The sequence below is a fragment of the Grampus griseus genome (assembly GCF_964374135.1).
Source record: "Grampus griseus genome assembly, chromosome: 3".
NCBI lineage: Eukaryota > Metazoa > Chordata > Mammalia > Artiodactyla > Delphinidae > Grampus > Grampus griseus.
This window is the reverse complement of record NC_139019.1, coordinates 26,418,403-26,441,040: the sequence shown is the minus strand read 5'-3', so window position 1 is coordinate 26,441,040 and position 22,638 is coordinate 26,418,403. Positions and strand designations below refer to the sequence as shown.

Below are 22,638 nucleotides of genomic sequence, written 5' to 3'. Positions count from 1 at the left end.
GACACGGGTTCGAGCCCTGGTCTGGGAGGATCCCACATGCCACGGAGCAACTAGGCCCGTGAGCCACAACTACTGAGCCTGTGCGTCTGGAGCCTGTGCTCCGCAACAAGAGAGGCCGCGATAGTGAGAAGCCTGCACACCGCGATGAAGAGTGGCCCCCGCTTGCCACAACTAGAGATAGCCCTCGCACAGGAATGAAGACCCAACAGAGGAAAAATAAATAAATTAATAAACTACCCCCAACATCTTCTTAAAACAAAACAAACAAAAAAAAGAAGTTATCTTAAAGTATTAAATCTAGGGAACAGTTCTCGGAGTTTTCTGAGATGCTGTTTGTGGTTTACTATCCTCAAATTTGGCTCGAATAGAATTTTCCACTTCTTTCACGAAAAAAAAGAATTAAACCTAACCAGATAAGTATAGAAAACTATAAATTCAAATATATTTACAGAAGCATTATTGGCAAGTGGGTAAGATTAGAAACAAAATGTCCAATAAGTATTTTAATGAAATACAGCTCAATCATCTAAGTGATGTTATAGACCAGTGATTCTTTTTTTTTTTTTTTTTTTTTTTTTTTTTTTTTTTAATTTATTTTTGGCTGCGTTGGATCTTCGTTGCTGCACGCGGGCTTTCTCCAGTTGCCTCAAGCGGGGACTCCTCTTTGCTGCGGTGCATGGGCTTCTCACTGCAGTGGCCTCTCTCGCTGCGGAGCACAGGCTCTAAGTGCACGGGCTTCAGTAGTTGTGACGCACGGGTTCAGTTGCTCTGCGGCACATGGGATCTTCCCAGACCAGGGATCAGATCAAACCCGTGTCCCCTGCATTGGCAGGTAGATTCTTAACCACTGCACCACCAGGGAAGTCCCTAGACCAGTGATTCTAAAGAGGAGTGCCCCCTCCTTAAAAACCACTCATTCAGGGCTTCCTGGTGGCGCAGTGGTTAGGAATCCACCTGCCAATGCAGGGGACACAGGTTTGAACCCTGGTCCAGGAAGATTCCACATGCCACAGAGCAATTAAGCCCATGCGCCACAACTACTAAGCCTGCGCTCTAGAGCCCGCAAGCCACAAGTACTGAAGCCCACGTGCCACAGCTACTGAAGCCCACGCGCCTAGACGTGCTCTGCAACAAGAGAAGCCACCGCAATGAGAAGCCCGCGCACCGCAACGAAGAGTAGTCCCCGCTCACTGCAACTAAAGAAAGCCTGCGCGCAGCAACGAAGACCCAACACAGCCAAAAATAAAAATAAATAAATTTATTTTTAAAACCACTCATTCAACCCCTGCTACTCATGATACTCATGAGACAGTGTTAGTTCCCTCAAGAATGTTAGGTCAGGGGACTTCCCTGGTGGCACAGCCGGAGTCTGCCTGCCGATGCAGCGGACACGGGTTCGTGCCCCGGTCCGGGAAGATCCCACATGCCACGGAGCGGCTGGGCCCGTGAGCCATGGCCGCTGAGCCTGCACGTCTGGAGCCTTTGCTCCGCAACGGGAGAGGCCACAACAGTGATAGGCCCACGTATCGCAAAAAAAAAAAAAAAAAAAAAAAAGAATGTTAGGTCAGGAAAAAAGCTGAAAATAACTATGTAGGAGCCTAACACATAAAGAAAGTTACTTTATAATGTTTAATGAAAAAAATCAGACTATAAAACCATGTGTGAAGAATGATCCCTTTTTGTTTTAATAGGAAAGCATGTATATATAGGCCGTTCTTCCCCAAAATGTTTCCAGTGGTTATCCCTGTGAAGCATGATTATGGTCTGTTCAGTTTGGGGGGTTTATTTCTATTTGATTAGGAGATTTGCTACTCTCTATATTTCTGTAACTTTTACTATGTAATAGGAAATGATTACTTAATAATTCTTAAATAATTACTACATAATAATTCTTTAAAAAGAAAAAAAATGGTGTAAACCGCCCCCCCCCCCATTAGCTCCACACGCCTAAGGATAAATGCTGAAGTCCTTAGCATGGCATTGGGTCCATAAACTATACCTCCGGCCTGTCCCTCAAGCCTCCTCTCCCGTCACTCCCCATACCAGGACCTGCCCTGTCACCAGTGGAGCAAAGCGCTTGCTCTCACCTCTCCATGTAGTGCATGTGCCGCTGCTTTGAGGTCACCTTCATAGGCTTATGAGGGGCTCCTTCTATGACCGAGAGGGACAGAGCCCTTCCTTTGGGATGCAGAAGGTGTCACCCTGGTAATATGAGCAAACCAGGAAAAAGGCAGAGCAGAGAGCTTCTTTCTAAAAATGAATTGACTATTTTTCTGAGCACATAAGTGGTTCCAAATTAAGTTTCTCTTTGTATGTTGTCTTTACTTGATGTTGTCTCACATGAGGCGAGAGAACGAGTTGCTTTTTTCCCCCTCTCTTTCTGGGTCCCCCGTTCAGCTGAGCTGTAAAACTTCTTTTCAGGCTTCTTAAACCTGCGTCAGATATTTGCAAAGTCTGAGATTGCCTCGCTTGGTGCTTTGCTTGGCTGCCCTCATATTCTCTTCCAGAGACCAGGTGAATGAATGGTGAATAGACTCCAGTGTTCTGGAGGGAAATGGGGAAATGCGGAAATGGCCGATTATTAACAGTACTCAAGCAGAAAATTGATTCTAAAAAATATTGAGATGTTTCTTTGAAGCTCAGCCATTTCCATTCCTTACGCTATTTTCTTGTTGCCTTTGGACAAAAAGGATTTTTTAAAAACAATTTTGATTACATTTTAACCTTGGGACAGATGACTATTTCTAACAGAAAACAGTGGGCCTTTCACACCCTCTGTGTCCTTTCACGGCACCTGAACAATAAGTCTTTCAGGTTTTCAGTGAGTGTGGATAGGTTAGCCAAGCTCAAAAGAGGCCTGGTTGCACTTTGAGCAAAGCTCAAATAACCCATTGAGGAAGCATGCTTGCTTGTTCTTATTTGAGAAGGTTCTCTCGGCCCTTAGGACAGCTACAGCTTCCTTCTTCCCTCAGAGATCATGAGGTTCCAAATGCGAATGGCCCTCCTCTGTGGAATAGAGGTGTCTTCCCACTGTTCAACCAGATTTTCAAACCAGATTCAGCCCCAAGCAAAACTTGGAAGGAAGAGAAGATTCTCTCAGTGCCATCTCCCTTCAAATTAGAGAATAAACAGCCTGGATGCCAGGTCCCTCATTTCTCCCCAACCAGCTCTGAAGTAGCAGAAATTCTAAGATCTAAACTTGATACTTTGATCTCAGTTAAAATTCTAGAAGGAATAACACACTTTTGAGTTTGTGATATCCAGCCTTTGAGACACCGACAGGCTTTTTTCATTGTTCTCTCCTGGAGATCATCCCTGAATCAGATGCCAGATCTTGATTTCTACTATCCTGGAATGAGTCAAGAGAAATTTGAAACGAAAAGCCAACCAAAATAACAGGTTTTTCTGCTTGCTGCTTCCTCCCTCCCACTCCAGACACACACACACACACACACACACAGAGACCAGAGCTCTGAGATGGGAAGAGACTAGCTTGGGAGTGAAAGGGCAGAGTGAGCGCGCAAAGTGTCCCTGCACTTACCCCCAGCCCACCCCCTGCCCCAGTTACCCTATCATCAGGGGACCTGAGAGAAGAGTGGGCCTGGGTCCAGCCACCCTGCATGGGACTTCTGGCTTGTGGAAGCCCTGCCGATGCTCTCCCTTCCCCTGACCCCAGGGAATGGGGTAGTTGAAATGGTGGCATGGCCTCTCCAGGTGCTGGAGAGCTTGCAGAAGCCGCTTGGCTCTTCTAGTCTCCCAAGGGGGTTGGAAATGACCACAGTTTTCCACGGCTCCCAAGTGAGACCTAAAAAGTAATTAGGAGAGAGAGCCAAGGTGCTGCTGGGAGGCTGCCCGGCAGAGGAAACGGGCACCCCCATTCGAGGATAGGGCACAGACCATCCCAGGGATGAGGACTTAGCTTCATCTCTGAGGAATCGCCGTGCCAGCCACCTGCGCAGGGGCAGGATGGAGTGACTGCAGCCCCAAGCTGACACCCTCTGAACCAGGCACCTTCCGTGCTCAGGGACACACAGGCCATGCAATGGGACCAGGTCAGGAGATGGGCAGCCTGCCCTGCCCCACCCCAGGCTTGCCTGGGGCTTTGTGCACCCGGAGCTTCAACTCAGGCCAGAGAGCAGGGGAGAAACATGGAATGGAGCTCTGAGACGGACTTGAAGTGGCAAAGATAAAGGTCAGTAATAACCAGATTAAGTCGCCTGCGTCAGAACTCATGTTCAGAAATCAGCCTGCGTGACAGAAGTCAGTCCCAGGGCGGCACTGACCAGCAATGTGACCTCGGGCAGGTGGTTTCATTTCTCTGGATTTTGTTTTTTTGTTTTGTTTTTTGTGGTACGCGGGCCTCTCACTGTTGTGGCCTCTCCCGTTGCGGAGCACAGGCTCCAGACGCGCAGGCTCAGCGGCCATGGCTCACGGGCCCAGCTGCTCCGCGGCATGTGGGACCTTCCCGGACCGGGGCACGAACCCGTGTCCCCTGCATCGGCAGGCGGACCCTCAACCACTGCTCCACCAGGGAAGCCCTCTCTGGGTTTTGTGACAACTCCTCCCCACCCCCGAACCCCATGACTCTTCAAAATGAAATTTTTCCAGCTCTGGGAGTCTTTCTACAGCATCTGGGGGTGGTCCAGCCGCTGACCTAAGCCGAGTTTCTACTGCATGTTTCATGCGGTCGTGGATTCGGAAAATGAGTACATCGGTGGAGGAGGACAGCGAGTTGGGGGGCTCTGCCTCTTCCTCTGTCATTTCCCTTCAGCCCGTGCCCCAGCTCCCCAGCTGACGTTAACTCCCCACCCTGCGCTGAGAACACCTGCCTCATCACCACTTTTAAAATAGTCCTGTAGAGGGCACAGTTTCCTTGTCCAGAGGCTGCCAGGGTTCAGCCAGGTCCTGAAGCCTCTTCCATCCATCCATCCATCCGTCCGTCCATCCATCCAATAATCTCGTCAAATCACCAAGGATAGCACTGCAGGGAATATGGAGAAGCATGGGGACCACCTCTGGCTGCAATAAGCTCCTGGCACAGCTCTAGGGAAGAAGACAAAGACGCGGAGCCATTGCACTGACTCCAGGACATATTCAAGTCAAAGCAGCATACAGATTCCAGGTGCTTAGAAATTCAGAAGACGTCTAGACTGGTGTCAGCAGTCTCCAAGGAAGATGTCAAAATGTGGTGGCACTGGAAGTAGACCTTGCTGGATTTGGAGACCAGTGCCAAGCCAACAGAGACAGAAAATGGCAAGGTCTTATTAAAAACTCTTATTTTTAAATTAAAATTCAATGTGTTTTAATTGTTCACTTTAAAATGGCTAATTTTATGTTATGGACTTTCATTTTAAAAAAATTGCATGAGATAGTTCTGTGCGTGTGCGCATATATATACATATATATATGCACACACACATATATATGTTTTAATTTATTGTTGCACTAGGTAATAATTCTCATGGTTCAAAATCCAAAGATAAAAGGAGTGTACAGCAAAAACTCTTCTTTCAGTCTTTCCTCCAAATGCCCACTTTCCCCTTCCAAAACCACTAATGCCATAGTTCCTTTTGTATCTATCCAAAGATGTTCTATGGAGACATAAAGAGCTGGGTATATGTAGTCTTTATTTCCATTCTTTTTTACACAAAAGGTAGCCTACTCTGTATACTTTAGGGCACCTTGCTTTGATCACTGAATGTGCATTCATACCTTACGTACCAACTCTCTAAACACTTTATATTTATTAACTCATTTAATCATCACAACATGCCTATGATACATCATCTACAGGTACCACTATAATCTTCATCACCTTCATTTTTTTAAAATTTATTTTTGGCTGCATTGGGTCTTTGTTTCTGTCCGTAGGCTTTCTCTAGTTGCGGCAAACGGGGGCTACTCTTCCTTGCAGTGCGTGGGGCTCTCATCGCAGTGGCTTCTCTTGTTGCAGAGCACAGGCTCTGGGTGTGCTGGCTTCAGCAGTTGTGGCACGCGGGCTCTAGAGCGCAGACTCAGTAGTCGTGGTGCACGAGCTTAGTTGCTTCGTGACGTGGGATCTTCCCGGACCAGGGCTCAAACCCATGTCCCCTGCATTGGCAGACGGATTCTTAACCACTGCGCCACCAGGGAAGCCCATCCTCATTTTTATAGGCAAGAAAATTGAGGTCCAAGAAGATAAATGCCTACAGGTCATGCATCTAGTAACTGGGGGAGGCAGGACTTAAACCCAGGCAGTCTGACTCCAGAATATTTGCTTTTTTAAAAAAAATTAATTTTATTGGAGTAGAGTTGATTTACATTGTTGTGTTAATTTCTACTGTACAGCAAAGTGATTCAGTTATGCATATATATATATACATTCTTTTTCATCAGAATATTTGCTTTTAACCACTCAACTTTACAGCTTCTACCTAGAGAACTTTCTCATTCTTTCTTACAGATGCATAGTGTCCCATTCTATGGCTGTACCATAATTTATTCAACCTAACTCTACTGATGAACATTTAGGATTTTCCCCAATCTTCTGCTGCTACAAAAATTGCTGCAGTGAGTAAGCTTGGATAGATGGCATTTCACATGTGTGACTCTTCACGATACATTTTTAGAAGTGAAATTCCTAACACAATTTTTGATGGCTATTGCACAATTGCCCTCCTTCTTGCCCAGGAGTTATAGAGGAGACCATCCCTGCTTTCAAGAACTTCCAGTCTTATTGGGAGAGGCTGGGAGACAAGTCACGACAGACCATCAGTAAACCTTTATTTAATGAATAAATGAGGATTAAAGACCTAAATGTAAGGCCAGACACTATAAAACTCTTAGAGGAAAACATAGGCAGAACACTCTATGACATAAATCACAGCAAGATCCTTTTTTTTTTTTTTTTTTTTGCGGTACGCGGGCCTCTCACTGCTGTGGCTTCTCCCGTTGTGTAGCACAGGCTCCGGACGCGCAGGCCCAGTGGCCACAGCTCACGGGCCCAGCCGCTCCACAGCATGTGGGATCTCCCCGAACCTGCGTCCCCTGCATCAGCAGGCGGACTCCCAACCACTGCGCCACCAGGGAAGCCCCAGCAAGATCCTTTTTGACCCACCTCCTAGAGGAATGGAAATAAAAGCATAAATAAACAAATGGGACCTAATGAAACTTAAAAGCTTTTGCACAGCAAAGGAAACCAAAAACAAGATGAAAAGACGACCCTCAGAATGGGAGAAAATATTTGCAAATGAAGTAACTGACAAAGGCTTAATCTCCAAAATATACAAGCAGCTCATGCAGCTCAATATCAAAAAAACAAACAACCCAAAAAATGGGCAGAAGACGTAAATAGACATTTCTCCAAAGAAGATATACAGATTGCCAACAAACACATGAAAGAATGCTCAACATCATTAATCATTAGAGAAATGCCAATCAAAACTACAATGAGATATCACCTCACACCGGTCAGAATGGCCATCATCAAAAAATCTACGGGCTTCCCTGGTGGCGCAGTGGTTGCGAATCTGCCTGCTAATGCAGGGGACACGGGTTCAAGCCCTGGTCTGGGAGGATCCCACATGCCGCAGAGCAACTAGGCCCGTGAGCCACAACTACTGAGCCTGCGCGTCTGGAGCCTGTGCTCTGCAACAAGAGAGGCCGCGATTGTGAGAGGCCTGCGCACCGCGATGAAGAGTGGCCCCCACTTGCCACAACTAGAGAAAGCCCTCGCACAGAAACAAAGACACAACACAGCAAAAATAAATAAATTAATTAAAGTCTTAAAAAAAAATTAAAAGAAAATCTACAAACAATAAATGCTGGAGAGGGTATGGAGAAAAGGGAAACCTCTTGTACTGTTCGTGGGAATGTAAATTGATACAGCCACTATGGAGAACAGTATGGAGGTTCCTTAAAAAACTAAAAATAGAACTACCATACGACCCAGTAATCTCACTACTGGGCATATATCTTGAGAAAACCATAATTCAAAAAGAGTCATGTACCACAGTGTTCATTGCAGCTCTATTTACAATAGCCAGGACATGGAACCAACCTAAGTGTCCATCGACAGATGAATGGATAAAGAAGATGTGGCACATATATACAATGGAATATTACTCAGCCATAAAGAGAAATGAAACTGAGTTATTTGTAGTGAGGTGGATGGACCTAGAGTCTGTCATACAAAGTGAAGTAAGTCAGAAAGAGACAAACAAATACTGTATGCTAACAGATATATACGGAATCTAAAAAAAAAAAAAAAAAAGATTCTGAAGAACCTCGGGGCAGGACAGGAATAAAGACGCAGACCTACTAGAGCATGAACTTGAGGACACAGGGAGGGGGAAGGGCAAGCTGGGACAAAGTGAGAGAGTGGCATGGACATATATACACTACCAAATGTAAAATAGATAGCTAGTGGGAAGCAGCCGCGTAGCACAGGGAGATCAGATCGGTACTTTGTGACCACCTAGAGGGGTGGGATAGGGAGGGTGGGAGGGAGACGCAACAGGGAGGAGATATGGGGATATATGTATACGTATAGCTGATTCACTTTGTTATAAAGCAGAAACTAACACACCATTGTAAAGCAATTATAACTCCAAAAAAGATGTTAAAAAAATAATAATAAATAAATGAATCAGACTGTTAACTTGTGTATTTGTTACCAACCCAGGTTCTTGGACTCTTTAAGCAATAGAAGTTGATACGAGGCCAGACGAGAGAGCGAGAGCAAGTGGCACGTCCTCTTGCTTGCTCCCTGAGTGCGGGGCGAGCTGGCCTGTAGACGGCGTGAGGGTAGCGATGGGTGGGTGGGTAGCCAGAGGGGTAGCGTGGGTGGTCTGCCCACCCCGTTGGTGGTGGTGTGTGTAGAGTACATGCGCAGAGCCCTGCTTTTGCTCTGCCACCTCAGAAGTGGCAGTTGGGTTTTGGCCTTTTTGTATGTTGTTCAAAATATGCCCCAACTGCCCATGCCTGTAGTTGTTTTTAGTCCCTTAATGTTTCTTTGTATTCAGATCCACGAGGAGATGCTTGTCCAGGTGCAAGCACTGCAGTAAAGGGTCCCAGGGCCCAGCCTGTCTCATTTTGAAGAAGACAGAATACAGTTCATAGAGTAGGCTCATCAGGCCCCCTACCATGTGGCCAGTTTAGGCTGTGTGTTTGTGAAAGAAAAAAAATCACCAGGAAGCCCTTGTTCACAATCACTGGGTCTCCCCAGCAGGCCCTCATTTTATTGCACCACAAAGTAGAGAACGATGCAAATGCTTCTTAATCCAGATCTATTCCTCACCATCTTCAGGGGAGGGTTGGAAGACGCATGGATGCAGCAAGAGGTTAAGGAATTTTCTATTTTCAGTGAAAGAAGAAGGCAAGTCTTCGCCATTTGCTAAAATTGGAATTTGGCAAGCAGCCATTAAATAACACGTGCATTTTAGTCCTCGACTTTTATTTATTTATTCACTCATTCATTCATTTTTATTTTTTAAAAAATCAAGTCTGGGACTTCCCTGGTGGTCCAGTGGTAAAGAATTGGCCTTCCAATGCAGGCGACATGGGTTCGATCCCTGGTCAGGGCACTAAGATCCCATATGCCATGGGGCAACTGAGCCCACGTGCCTCAACTAGAGAGACTGCGTGCCGCAAGCTACAGAGCCAACGTGCTCTGGAGCCTGTGCACCACAACTAGAGAAGAGAAAACCTGCACACCACAACTAGAGAGAAGCCCGTGTGCTGCAACGAAAGATCCCGTGTGCCTCAATGAAGATCCCACGTGCCGCAACTAAGACCCAATGCAGCCAAACAAACAAACAAATAAATCTTCAAAAAAAAAATCAGATCTTAGTTTGTATCCAAGCGATTTTAAAAGTGCAGCCTCTAACCCGGATGCTAGAGTTTGAATTCTTGCTTCCCCTTCTTACTAATCAATTGCTGGCCAGGCTGCTTTTCAGCAAATACCCTTTCACTCAGGTGCAAATATTTATTGAATCCCTACTATGTTCCTGGTACCTATCAGATAAAGATGAATAACACACACACGTAGGCTGCTTCAAGTGACTCCCAGGAGAAGGAAATGCAAATATCCAGGCTTAACTACCTGCCGGAGGAAGAATGTTCCCCCCTTGTGGGAGTACACACTTGGCTTCAGTTTGTGGGAAGCAACGGCACTGTCTTTGGTCTGGCACTCATTTCTTTGTGAGCTAAGATTTGTTCATATTTATAATTCTCCAAGAGAGCTCAGGGCAGCATTAGGAGAAAGGAGTGACCTTAAACTAATATGTGTAAATTAAAATATTTGAAGGTCTAGGGGCCACCATCTGCGGTTATTAATAGATGGAGAATTATTTGACCTCAGCATGACAGGGATTTTTCAGTCAGTTGGGAGGGACTCTCCCAAGGAGATTTGATCCACACCCTAAAGATCAAGTGAAAAATATGCTGATAGCTGGAGAACCTTAAGAGCGAGATGGAAACGGATGTTAGCTTATTCTCTGTCCTCACCCGCTTCCTGCTCCTTAAAGAAAGTGCGGGTTTTCATCAGTGAGCAGAAAACGCCCCCGCCCCCGGAAGCAGCAGCCGCCCTCCATCTTCTTCTTTTTTTTTTTTTTTTTTTTTTGCGGTACGCGGGCCTCTCACCGTTGTGGCCTCTCCCGTTGCGGAGCACAGGTTCCGGACGCACAGGCTCAGCGGCCATGGCTCACGGGCCCAGCCGCTCCGCGGCATGTGGGATCTTTCCGGACCGGGGCACGAACCCGTGTCCCCTGCATCGGCAGGCGGACTCTCAACCACTGCGCCACCAGGGAAGCCCCACCCTCCATCTCTAACACCGTTCCTCACTTGCTGGCTGTGATTTCTGAAACTGTATGGACGCAGTGGCTGCATCAAGTTTCCAGAGTCGTCACGTTGCAGAGCCATTGGATGCTGAAGAGCAGGATAAAGTCATTATTACACCGCAGGATGATTTCAGGAAAATTTGATGTGGTGGATTAAAAATAAAAGCCATTATCTCTAGTCCAAGGATTGGGCCAGAGGTTAAAAACAAAAACAAACAAGGACACAAACAAAACTCCTTTGTTTAACAAGGTGCCGCAGAGCATCATCAGAAGTCACTTTTCTTCTCCTTCTACAGTCCTGGAAAGGGGGTAAATTATGTCTTCCTTGGTGGGATTGTACTGTCAGCCAGCACCTGTTTAGTTCTTGCTGCCTACCAGGCATCGCCTGGATTACCTCGTTTAATCTTCATAATAGTCCTCAGCCACACTGACATAGTTATTATTGTTGTTATTATCATCCCAGACAGAATCACAGGCACAGAGGGATGAAGTAACTTGCCCAAGAACACAAATAATAAAGGGCATAGTTATGGAGCTGCCAGCCTAGGGCAGGGATGCCTGCTTACCCCACCCAGAGACATGGGAAGGGGTTGGGGAGCTGTGCCTGACCCTGATCATCTCCTTGTCCGTGTCCAGGCACCCGTGGGCGGGAGGGGTGGATGGCGATGGCAGAACTCAAGACCTCCCGCTCACTACTCCCCCTCTGATGATGAGGCCAGGTTGCTGCCCCGACAGAGGTAAGCAGGAGACTTAGGTTTGGCTGGGGAGGGCCAGGGTGCCAGGACAGGGTGGGCACCCAAGAGGACTGTGCAGGAGCTGAGGCTTCAAGACCCCTGGGCTTGTTCCATCGTACCATCACACCTCACTTAAAAAACACAAATTTGAAGATAAAATGATTCAGAATTTGAAGGCCGCGACCGCAGAGCATTAAGCCCCAAGCCCTTCTAGCTGCGGGCCTGTGTGACTGCACTAGTTGCATGTCCAGGAAGCAAGCCCTGGCCACAGGCACCCACACCAACATACTGACTATGGTCAGTGCAAGATCATGGAAAACTGAAAAGTCAGAATGTAAAGATTTGTTCAGACTGTAAAAATCTGCCCTGCCGTTTCACTTTGAAAAGTAAAAACTGCTGTGAAATATAAAGTGCTACTATTAGTCCCCACAAATAACTTCATTCCGGACACCTCCCTAAGGAGCGTCTTTCTTCATGAAGCCTGACTTAGCCTTCCTAAATAGAATTGACCGCTCTTTTATCGTGCTCCTTCCTAATTTGTGTAATTATAATAATGTTCGGATCTTGGGCTTAGGAATCAGACACACCTGGGCTGGAATCCCAGCTCTGTCAGTGACCTGTTGCGAGACCAGGGCAAATTACTTGCTTCTGCTCTTCTTGAGGACTGGGATAGTGCAACTCTGGTAGCTCCAGCCATGCTGTACTGGATAGGCTGAAGGATGGCAATCAGGTTGAAATGAGACCACAGGACTTGTCCTGACCTATGTTTTCAAAAGTAAGCACATTCGGGGATATGGGGACATGTGTATGCATATGGCTGATTCGCTTTGTTGTGCAACAGAAACTAACACGGTATTGTGAAGCAATTATACTCCAATAAAGATCTATTAAAATAAATATATGAAAGCTTGAGAGATGAAAAAAAAGTAACCACATTCGTTTTCACTCAGATTTTATGTTTATTTGGCCTGGCTTTGGTGCGCGGGAGGGGGGAGGGGGCGGTCATGGAGATGAAGAGGGTAAAGGGCATTAGCCATTGACGAGACTAATGCTTACCAGGGTCTGACACGGAGAAAGTTAACTGCAAATATTTATTATTAGTTTTTTCCACTAGACTGAGTTTCTTGAGAGCTGAAACTGTTTTATTCATCTGTGTCTAATACAATGCTTCGTACCAAATGTCGAATTTAAATGAATTTTCTTTGCAATCTTCACTAAAAATGAGGGTTTTATCGATAACTTGGGAGGGTGAATAAAAGAAATTTCTTAAGGCCTTTTGATATTCTGTTAGAAACGGAAAGATTAAAAACAAAAAAGTTTCAGAAAATGAGGTCGACAAGGCCTTTTATGATCATTCAAACCCATTCCTAAGTGCCTAGCACTTGGTTTGTCTCATTTTTGTCTGCACTTAAAACAGTAAGCCCGAACATCATTGATGGGGGTTTGAAACTCACTCATTCAATCGGTGAGATTCGATACACTACACTTTCGGAAGTTTTATTCCAAAACGGCAAGGAAAAAGACGAGAACGACGGCAGTGAACCAATGCTCACAACTTAGTGACTGCAGGATCACTTGGCGGCGGCGACATTTTTGCTATCCAATCGCCGGGGAGTCCGGAGAGAACGCTCTCTGGATTGGTCAGAAGAAACATCTGTCCAGGTTCATTCAAGAAGGGACTTGACGTGGGGCTCGGCCGGCAGAGGCTTCTGGCCAATCAGAGAACGCATGGGGGCGGGCTTTGCCGCAAACGGTGGAATGGAGCCTATCTCGGAAGGCTAGTAGCCGCCAGGCAGACCGGCCTGTCGCCAGCGGAGGAGGCGTGGCCTCCGGCCGCGGGTTCCCGACTGCTTGGGCCTGCGCGTGGAGTGGGTGGGGCCCGCGTGCCTGGGCGGGGCGAGCGGTGTCAGCGGCGGAGCCGGATGCGGGCGGTGCCGCGGCCGCCGCTGCCCTGGGGATGGGCGGAGCCCCGGCCGCCAGTGCTGGTGGCCGCTGCGAGCGGCCGCCTCTTATCCCGCGCGTCGCTGCTTCCCAGAGCGGCGGTATGCTGGGGAAAGGTGTAGTCGGCGGTGGCGGCGGCACCAAGGCGCCCAAGCCCTCCTTCGTGTCGTACGTACGCCCCGAGGTAAGGGGGCGCCGCGCGGGCGGGGCGTCTTACTGGAGCGGCAGGGGCGAGGGGCGCCTGCAGCCCCTTACCCGTCGCAGGAAGAGCCGCGGGCGCTTCCTGCCCGGGTGCCGGAGGGAAGCCGAGCGGAGTGAGGCCCCCAGGGGCGCGCTGGGCTTCCCGGCGGGCCCGGCTGAGGATCCCCGACGCGGGCAGGCAGGTGCTCGAGTGCAGGGCCCGGCTTGCTGGCGACCAGGTGAAGGGGCCCGAGCCGGGAAGGTACTGCGGCCCGGCACGCTCCTGGCTACAGTGGAGGGGAGCTGGGTTTGGGGCACCGAGAGAGGGGAAGAGCAGGGACGTCTGGACCCCCTTGGGGACCTGCCCAGAGCCTGCAGTCCGGGCGGGTCTGCCCTGCCCTTGGAATTTCTCAGTGAGTCTGTAGAGCTTGCTTATCTCAGCTGCTTGCTTCTAAGAGTGCTATTTGATGCCGCTGGCGGGATACCGTGCACTGCCTCTCGCTTCCCGTCAGCACTGCAGGGAGAAAGTGTGGGTCGGTCCCGGCCTCAGTCAACCTCTACCTCTTCCTTGTAAATTCCCCTCTGTCGCTTTTTCCCCCTTTTATTTCACCGCCTCACCATCACCCTTTCGACTCCCCGGCTGCTTTCCTCCTGGAGTTTTACTGTCAAGTTCATTCATTCATTCAGAAAATATTTTTTGAGCTCCTACTCAGTGCCAGGCACTGTTCTAAAACTGCTTGGGGGTATACATCAATGAACAAAACAAAGATCCCCGTTCTCCCGGAGCTTATCTGAGGGAGAGAGGGGTAAACAATGAATAAAATAGGTATAAGTAAATTATATGGTATCTTAGAAGTTGAAAGCATCATGGGAAAAGAAAAGACCTCCTTCTCCTTGCGCAGTGGCATTTGAGCAAAGCTTTGAAGGATGCTTGGGATCTGAGGGAAGAGTCTGGAGTGTTGGAGGGCCATCACGGAAACCAGCCCTGCAGAATCCAGGGGAGGAGGGGGAGAGTCCTAGGAGAGGAGGTGAGAGAGGTTACAACCTGTAGGCCTTGCTGAGAGCTTCTTGAGCTATAGCTCCCAATCCAAATGCCTAATTAGATGCATTTTCATTTTGGATTTCTGAAGGTTTTTTCCTGCTCCTCTCTCAGCACTTTAAACAGCAATGTGCAGAAGCATCAGCAAACTCTTCGGCTGTCTTCACACCTCTGTAGAGCAAAGGCAGGTGGGCTGTGGGTGAGAGGGCTTGATCAAGGACCGCTTCTCTAAGACCACCTGTGGCCTGAAGCCTTTGCATATATATCTTTAAATTCAAATGTGTGTCTTTTTTTCCAGTGGAGAGTACTCTTGAAATGGGTCTTATTTTTAGTCCTGATTTTTAAATAAAAACCACTTCCTCTGTAAGTGCTTGATAAGGAGTCAGGGTCATCTTGCATATTCAGCAGGCTCTCCTGTAGTATGGAGGGTAAGAAATGTGGTCAGTTTCTCTTTGTGTCTTTTTTGATGGAGACCTGGTTGAAACACAACTGATCTTTTAACCTTTCCTCTTTAGGGAGACTAAACTACAAGTGGAAGGTCTTCTGAAATGTGGCCAGAGTTCAAGAATGTTCAAATTTTTTATCCACCAAGAGCACATGTTGTAATTAGACATGTTTACCCTCTTTGCCCACAGCTCCTGATATGTTTCCTTTGAGGGATAATTAGGGAAGGGGAGTGGTTCAGCCCCAAAATAAGCCTGAAGTGGTCACATTTTTCAGATCCGTATAGTTGGCAGTTTTGTTTTCTTGCAAGAAAATAGTGCTGTGTAGACACTATGCTTCTTTGTTGAAATCTGTCTCAAAAAATATTTTGTGACAGGATAAGGCTCTGACCTAAATCATGGATGGTTTTTAGAAGATAAGGGATTGAGGGAGTAAGGAGACAATTTGCTGTTCAGTACAGTATAGCTTTTGCTAGCTATTACGTTATGGGAGATGCATGTGAGCAGCTTCAAGGTATAGCCTATGTGCCTCTGAGAGCACTGGGTCTGGTAACCTTCTCTTGACTCGGGAGGAGGAATCCTTCAGAACACTTTTCTGAAGACTGTCATTCTGCTGTTTCTATTCCTTTCCCTCACACTGCCCTCATCTTTACTGCTTGTCACGTGTGTTTTCCTATCACTGTCTTCTTTGTATGCTCTTTGTTTTTGTTAGCTGGGAAGTCGCGATTTCTCACACACCTTTTTGCTGGTAGATCACTAAGCTTCCAGAACACCCTTCACGCCTTCACGGTGCAAAGTGCCTTATGATACCTGTGCCTGGTGATGAACGTGTTCTAGGCTGATCAGATCTTAGAAGATTTATCAACAGCTGCATTCTGTATGCCGAAGAGGCTATCAAGAGCCAGCACTTTCTATTAAAAACAAGGCTTAACTGGATAAAGTATTTGAAGATGATGCTTATAGACATGATGGCTTATTTTTTTTGTTTTGTGATCAGAAAGGATTGGCATTGGACAGCCTAAAGTGAGGGGCGGGAGTTAACTTCACCTGTTAAAACTGGATCTCTGCCACAGTAACTTGGCTCTTCTGTCATTGATTCTCCTAAATCAGTGAATGTGAAAGTTAAAATCCTGAACTGTAATTTAGGATCTTTGGTCATGTTTTGTGAACTCTGCCCAGAGGGTTGCAGATCAGTAAATTGCGTAAATGGGAAGCTGATGGTTCTGGAGGCTGAGGTGAACAGGAGGGAGAGAGGTGGGCCTATCTTGGTGGTACCCGATGGCTGGTACTTAAAAACATCTCAACACCTCCACCCCAGCTTAGCCTTAGACACAAGGTGCCTCTGTGCAGGGGAACCCTGGATGCTGAGCTCTGCTTCAGGGAGGTGTTTGGTTATAGTTTGGGTGCCAGATCCACTTTTCTTATTAAATAAAACACCTGTTTGAATTATTATTATTTCAGAAGTCGAAGTGGTCATTGTAGAAAAATAGGACAATATAGATAAGCAAACAAATTTTTTACAGAAAAATTATAAGCTTATTGACGACTTGGAATGTATCCTGTCAGATACGTGTGTAGATGTATGCATATGTTTTTTACCAAAACGGGACTAATATTGCTGATCACATTATTTTGTAATCTGCCCATTTCACCAGAAATGTATATTGTAAATGTCTTTCTATGCCCATTGTTAACCTATAACTTCATTTTAATTAGACCCCTTTTCCTCAACAGAGACAGTGTGATGGGGAGATGTTAGGTAGCGCGAAGAGCCCAAGAAAATATTGTGGTTTTTTTTTTTTATAAATGTATTTATTTGTTTGTTTGTTTATTTTGGCTGTGTTGGGTCTTTGTTGCTGTGCACAGGCTTTCTCTAGTTGCAGCGAGCGGGGGCTGCTCTTCGTTGCGGTGTGCAGGCTTCTCATTGCGGTGGCCTCGTTCGTTGCGGAGCATGGGCTCTAGGCGTGCGGGCCTCAGCAGTTGTGGCGTGTGGACTCAGTAGTTGTGGCTCGCAGGCCCTAGAGCGCAGGCTCAGTAGTTGTGGTGCACAGGCCCAGTTGCTCTGTGGCATGTGGGATCTTCCCGGACTGGGGCTCGAACCCATGTCCCCTGCATTGGCAGGCGGACTCCTAACCACTGCGCCACCAGGGAAACCCCAGTAGTGTGGTTTTTAAATGGTTTTCTAGTTAGTCACCTTCTCTGCTGCCGAATGACAATTCTGATTCTTTAAGACTGTCAGTTTTCTGCTCAGTTACCTGGAAATTGTAAGCACGGGTTTGGTAATTCATAGTGGTTAGAAATGCTTAGTGTCTGTACCTGGCAGCTTGTAAATAAAGGACCCTTAGGTGATCCTAAGAGAAAGTTCTGATTTAATAAGAGCCGGTTCCATTGTGATAAGGGAGCCAAATAAAAGCCTCAGGGTACTTGTGTGTTGTTCTCAGAAACTAAGACCAGGAAAAATTCAGCTTTTAGAGTTTGCTGTACTTCTGCCCGTGTTTGTGTGGTATTCCAAATATGGTTAAGATGTACTTTCTAGTTGAGTTTAGGTCAGTGCTTGACTTGAATGCACTAATAATAGTTATTAATTACTTAGTTGTGGATTTTCAGACTTGGAAGAGAATTTAAAGATGATCCACTCCACCCCTGAACTCTTCCTCTGTTATGTCGATGTGAATGAGGCCCAGCGGGGTTAATTGCCCTGCCCGGGGTACAGTGTTATTGTAGAACACAGTTAAGAGCTGTCTCTGGAGGCCAGCAGTGCCTGTGGCTAAGCCAGACCCACAGCAGTTCAGGAAAGGTTTTATATAGACGTGGGAGAAAAGGCAAGAAGAGACATGAAGATTGAGAAGGGTCCAAAAAACCCAGATTTAAGAGCCGGTTTTTTTTCCTTCTTATTGATCCCTCAGGGAAAAGAATGCATTCGATTGCCTCTTCCTCATTTAAGGCCATTTCTTTTGGTGGGGAGAAGTGAACCCATGATCCTGAATTCTTCCCAGAGATAGAACTGCAGGTATATATCAAAATAAACAAGCCAAGAATTCACTGGTATTCATTAGGCACTTCTGTGTCCCAGAAACTGCTTATCTCATTTCATCTTCATCTGTCTTATGTGGCAGATACTACCATTACCTCTCTTTTTTGTGTCTAGATGTGGAAAGTGAGACCCAGAGAGGTTAAGCACCTTACTCAGGGTCACAGCTGGCGAAGGTTGCTGCCAGAATGTAAACCAGGGCCTTCTGACTCCAGGGCCATGCTCTTATCCCTCTATTTGTGAGTGCAGGGATATCATTAGTGAAACATGCTTGTAGGCATGCCTGGTGTTTGCACGCTGGAGTGCTTTCTCATTCGCGTTCTCTAGCAGAGGTTTCTTTCTTGGCTTTTTTAGGTTCTCCACCAGGGGATTGTGAGCAGATATGGGGCTCGCTGGCGATACGGTTAATTTGTTCAACAGATATTTATTCAGCACCTACTAGTACCAGGCACTATTCTAAGATGTTGGGGATCCAAAACAGATGAAATGATTGAGATGATTTTTTGGTGGAACCCTCTGGTATTGGACCGCTAATTTTGATGACTTTGATGGATCGATGATGAGAGGAGATTGGCTTAGCCTAAAACAGACCTCCTTCCTCAGTCCTAGCCGTAAAAAATGCCTTTTAAAGCAAAATCTAGACCCATTACTTTAAGACTGTATAACTTTTTCTCCATTCCAAACTAATTTTTTAATGGCAGAATTTTCTCCTTCAGCTTAGAGGTCATCCATAGTGATTTAACAGGCCATTAAAGGACATTCAAAGTTCTTCCTAAAATGACCACTTTCTTAGCTGTGGCTTGAGCCTGACGATCTGTCCAAATCTTCCGCTTTTTCTCTCCTGCATGTGCTTCCTGCGGCATCTCCCTGGGTCCCATCCAACACCACACAGCTTCTGCAGATAGAGCACCAAAGATGTCATGAGGCTATTGTCAAGCAACACTTCCTGCAGCCCATCAAGCAGCTGCCACACAGACAGCCCCCGTCTTAGCCAGCCTCTCTCTGCGCCCTGCTTCCGTCTCTGAAGCTAAAACCAGCACTGCTGTCAAAATCTTAGGCTGTGGGGAACGCATGCTTAGAAATTTAAAGTTCTAGATCCTTCTCTGAACATCCTCAACAGAATGTTTGATATCCTTTGACTGCTTCCACGTGAAGCCATTCTATGTCACAGCGTGCTTTAGAGAGAACTCAATTTTAGGGGGTCAGAAAATTTTTTTATCACTATAAAAGATGTATACCTTATTTTTATGATAAAGACAATGTTGCAGACTTTGGAAGTTAGAAAAATAAAACTACCCGTAATTGTGCTACCCTAACCAAAGCAGTTATTTCCATTTTTTAGTTGTCTAGGCTTTGTGTCTTATATGGTTGCACTCATAATATGTGTAAAAATTGATAGCCTCCCCTGCGGTGGTTGTGTTTGAAGGTGGTACCGCTGATTCGCGTCAGCAGAGCAGAAACTTCGAGTCGTTTTTCCAGCAGGAAGCCTCCCTCAGTTTCTCATCAAGTTAAGCTTGTGACTTCTTATGTGCTTTATTTGGAGAACAGTGGGTTTGCAGTTTAATGAATCACTTACAATAAACTTCTTGAGGTAGATTAGGAGGTAGGATTGAACTGGAATAATTCGGCTAACCTCGAATATTCTGCTGCTTTGGAAGGCAGAAGAGAGGAGGTGGAAATGGGAGAGGGACTCCAGGAGGGAGCGAAGCTGCCTGAGAACGGGAAGGGCTGCAGGGCTTCCCCCTTTCCTTAATCCCCTCTGCATACCTGGGGTGTCACCCTCCAAGGAGAGCAAGCACTTGTCTTTGCTCTCCCTAGCTAGCTGTGTGTGAGGCCAGTCCTTTAAGCCTTGGTCATATTTCTACCCGAACAGTGGGAATAATAATACCCATCTTATCTGATAGGTGTATGTGAACATTTATGAGTCTGCACTGTGACTGTGCACAGAGCCCTCAGCGGAGTGCTTGGCGCCTGGGTAGCCTTCAGGAGATGTGGGCTTTCATTGTTACTGTTACTCAGGAGCCATCTGGATGGTTTCAGAAAGTACTTAATCGTCAATCTTAGAATACAGGATCTTTCCCAGCTAAGGTATTAATGACAGTGGAATATTTAGTTGTTGCGGTTGTTGCCATGGTATCATGCCGGGAAAGTTCACGGTGGTAGCTCTTCCTTAGAGTATTTTTCACTATCTCCGAAAGTTTCTTTTCTTCTTCTCTTTGTTCTTTTATACATTTGAGAATGATTTGATTATGTTTTAAATTCCAAACCTAATGAGAACATTTAGCAGTTGACTTTTTTCATTGTTAACATTTGGCCTTTGACATTTTGCTAGATTCTTTCTGTGGACTTATTTTTTTCTCTTCCCTCATTTCTGAGCCTCTCTATCATAGGCCAGACTTTGTCCATCACATCTGGTCAATGACTTACTTAAGATACGAGTAAATAAAATCAAATTACCTCTGGGAGTAATAATTCTCTTTACCTACATCAAAGGCAGTTGCCAGACTGTGCTGTTTTGATTACATATGTAAACGCTTTTCCCTCCTGTGCCCCTTCGTCATTCCTTGTAGACCTGGCTGGTGGGCAGCCTTTCAGAGGTGGCATCTAAACCGTCACTTGTTTGCTTTGGGGGGAGAGAATGGCTTCAGCCACGAGAAAAGCAGGGCCTGTGTATGAAAGCGCTGGCCACAGTGGTGAAATATTTTGAAGTCTACCTTTCCCTTGTGACAGATTGCCAACCCCTGTTTTAGGCAGTGGTCCTGAGCTGCCGGGGTTTTTTTCCTTTTGTTTTTGCTGAGAGAGTTTTTTAAGATTTCTGAGAATACATTTGAAGGGAATGATCCCAGTTTTTTAGATGAAAAATCTCACTGTGTTCCTACCTTTTCTCCGTATATAAAATTGAATTCGTGTTTTGCTTTAATTCCTTGAGACCCACTTCCCAGTGTGACTTCACCTCTCCGAGCCTCCCTTTCCTCACCTGTGACGCTGGATGCCCAGCTTCCCGGCAGGCTTATTTTGAGCATGAGAAGAAATACCATGTACACCCAGCTTGGGATGTGATACGTGGCAGATACTCAACAACTGCTAGGTGCTTTTATTATTATTAACAAGAACTTGAATCAGAAGAATTACTGAGTGTGTCACTGCCATTTGCTAAGCACCGTGTTAGAATTAGGCGTGAAAAATAAAATCGGCAGTCTGTGCACTCTGGAGGCTGACATTCTGCTGGAGAGATGGCAGGTCGACAGATGGCCGTGACGTGCAGAGGTAGGTGCTGCCTGTTGCTGAGCGGGAGCACACGACGCTCTCGGGCACGGAGGAGGGCCCACTGCTGCCTCTCCGCAGCATCTGGCCTCATTGGAAGGTTGCGTGGGACTTGGAAAGGGCAGCGTTGACGTGGGCTCTGCTCTGGGGAGGTGGGGGAGGGTGCAGTGGGCAGGTAGGAGGCACAACTTGAAAGGCTTACCGGTGCGTGGGGACCAGGTGGTCAGACCATCTGTCCTCTCCCCTTGTATAAGGTGCCCGCAGAGGTGCAAGTGAGGCAGGTCCTGAAGAGTAGAATCCAGGGGCACCACTGGGACACGCCTGTTGTTCCCCACTTTCTGCGGATGCTGCTTCGCGCGTCCGTCTGGCTCTCGGTGAGCCTGTAGGCAGCTTCTCATTTGCCCCAGTTCCTCTTGCTCCAAGACGATGGAAAAGCTACTGCCCCAAGGCTTTTAGCTCCCTGCCAGCTCCTCGGCTGACCTGGTATTTACATAGCAGCTCTGGAGGGGGACCAGGAGGGGAGGCACAGAAGGCAGCGCCATGTGTTTCTGCAGCTGCTGTTGGTCCCATCAGTTAGCTTCAGTGATAAGACTCTGACAGCCCCATGACTGCTCCCTGACACCTTTCCTCTAGCGCTGTGCACATTCCAGCGCTGCCCTCTTCACTTTCAGTGTGATATGCGGGTTAGCAGCATGGCTTTGGAATTAGAGCTTTACCCCTTGCTGTATGGATTTAAGCTGGGTATGTAACTTCTCTGAGCCTCAGTTTCCTGACCTGTGAGATGGGAATGAAAGTAATAGTATCTAACCCATACAAGTGACATTAGTCTTAAGTGAGACAATCCGTGGAGAGCTGCTAAGTCAGCACAACTCGGCACGTACTAAACACTTATGAAATGTTAACTGCTGTAGTTGCGTTACTCTTCACCCCAGAAGCTGCAGCTGTGTGTCTTCATTCATGTGTTTGTTTCTTGGGCCACCAGGGCAGGTCCCGATAATGGCAAGACTTGACCTACGTTCCCTTCGAGCATTGTTCGTTGCTTGCACTCTCAGAGGCTTGTGTCTGGAGCCAGGGGTGCTGTCCCTCTTATTGAACCCTGCCATACCCACTGTGGGCGCCCTTTCCATTTCCCCTCCGGCACCGATTTCTTTTCCAGTGAGTTGTTTCGTGGATTCCCTCTCTGTCCTCC

General features: G+C 46.8%; 1 protein-coding gene across 3 annotated transcripts in view; it reads left to right on the top strand.

The window, feature by feature from the left end:
- Window positions 1-13,580: 13,580 nt before the first annotated feature.
- The window catches only part of MTMR12 (myotubularin related protein 12), a gene marked incomplete at its 5' end in the record, with an annotated part of 63,839 nt that continues 54,781 nt past the window's right edge, over window positions 13,581-22,638 (top strand). For 2 of the 3 annotated variants that reach the window (XM_082652504.1, XM_082652503.1), the window contains one exon: window positions 13,596-13,676. In XM_082652504.1, coding sequence (XP_082508630.1) covers window positions 13,596-13,676 — 81 coding nt within the window. Of the gene's footprint in view, window positions 13,677-22,638 lie in introns of all 3 variants that reach the window. The other variant, XM_082652502.1, reaches the window with a different exon arrangement.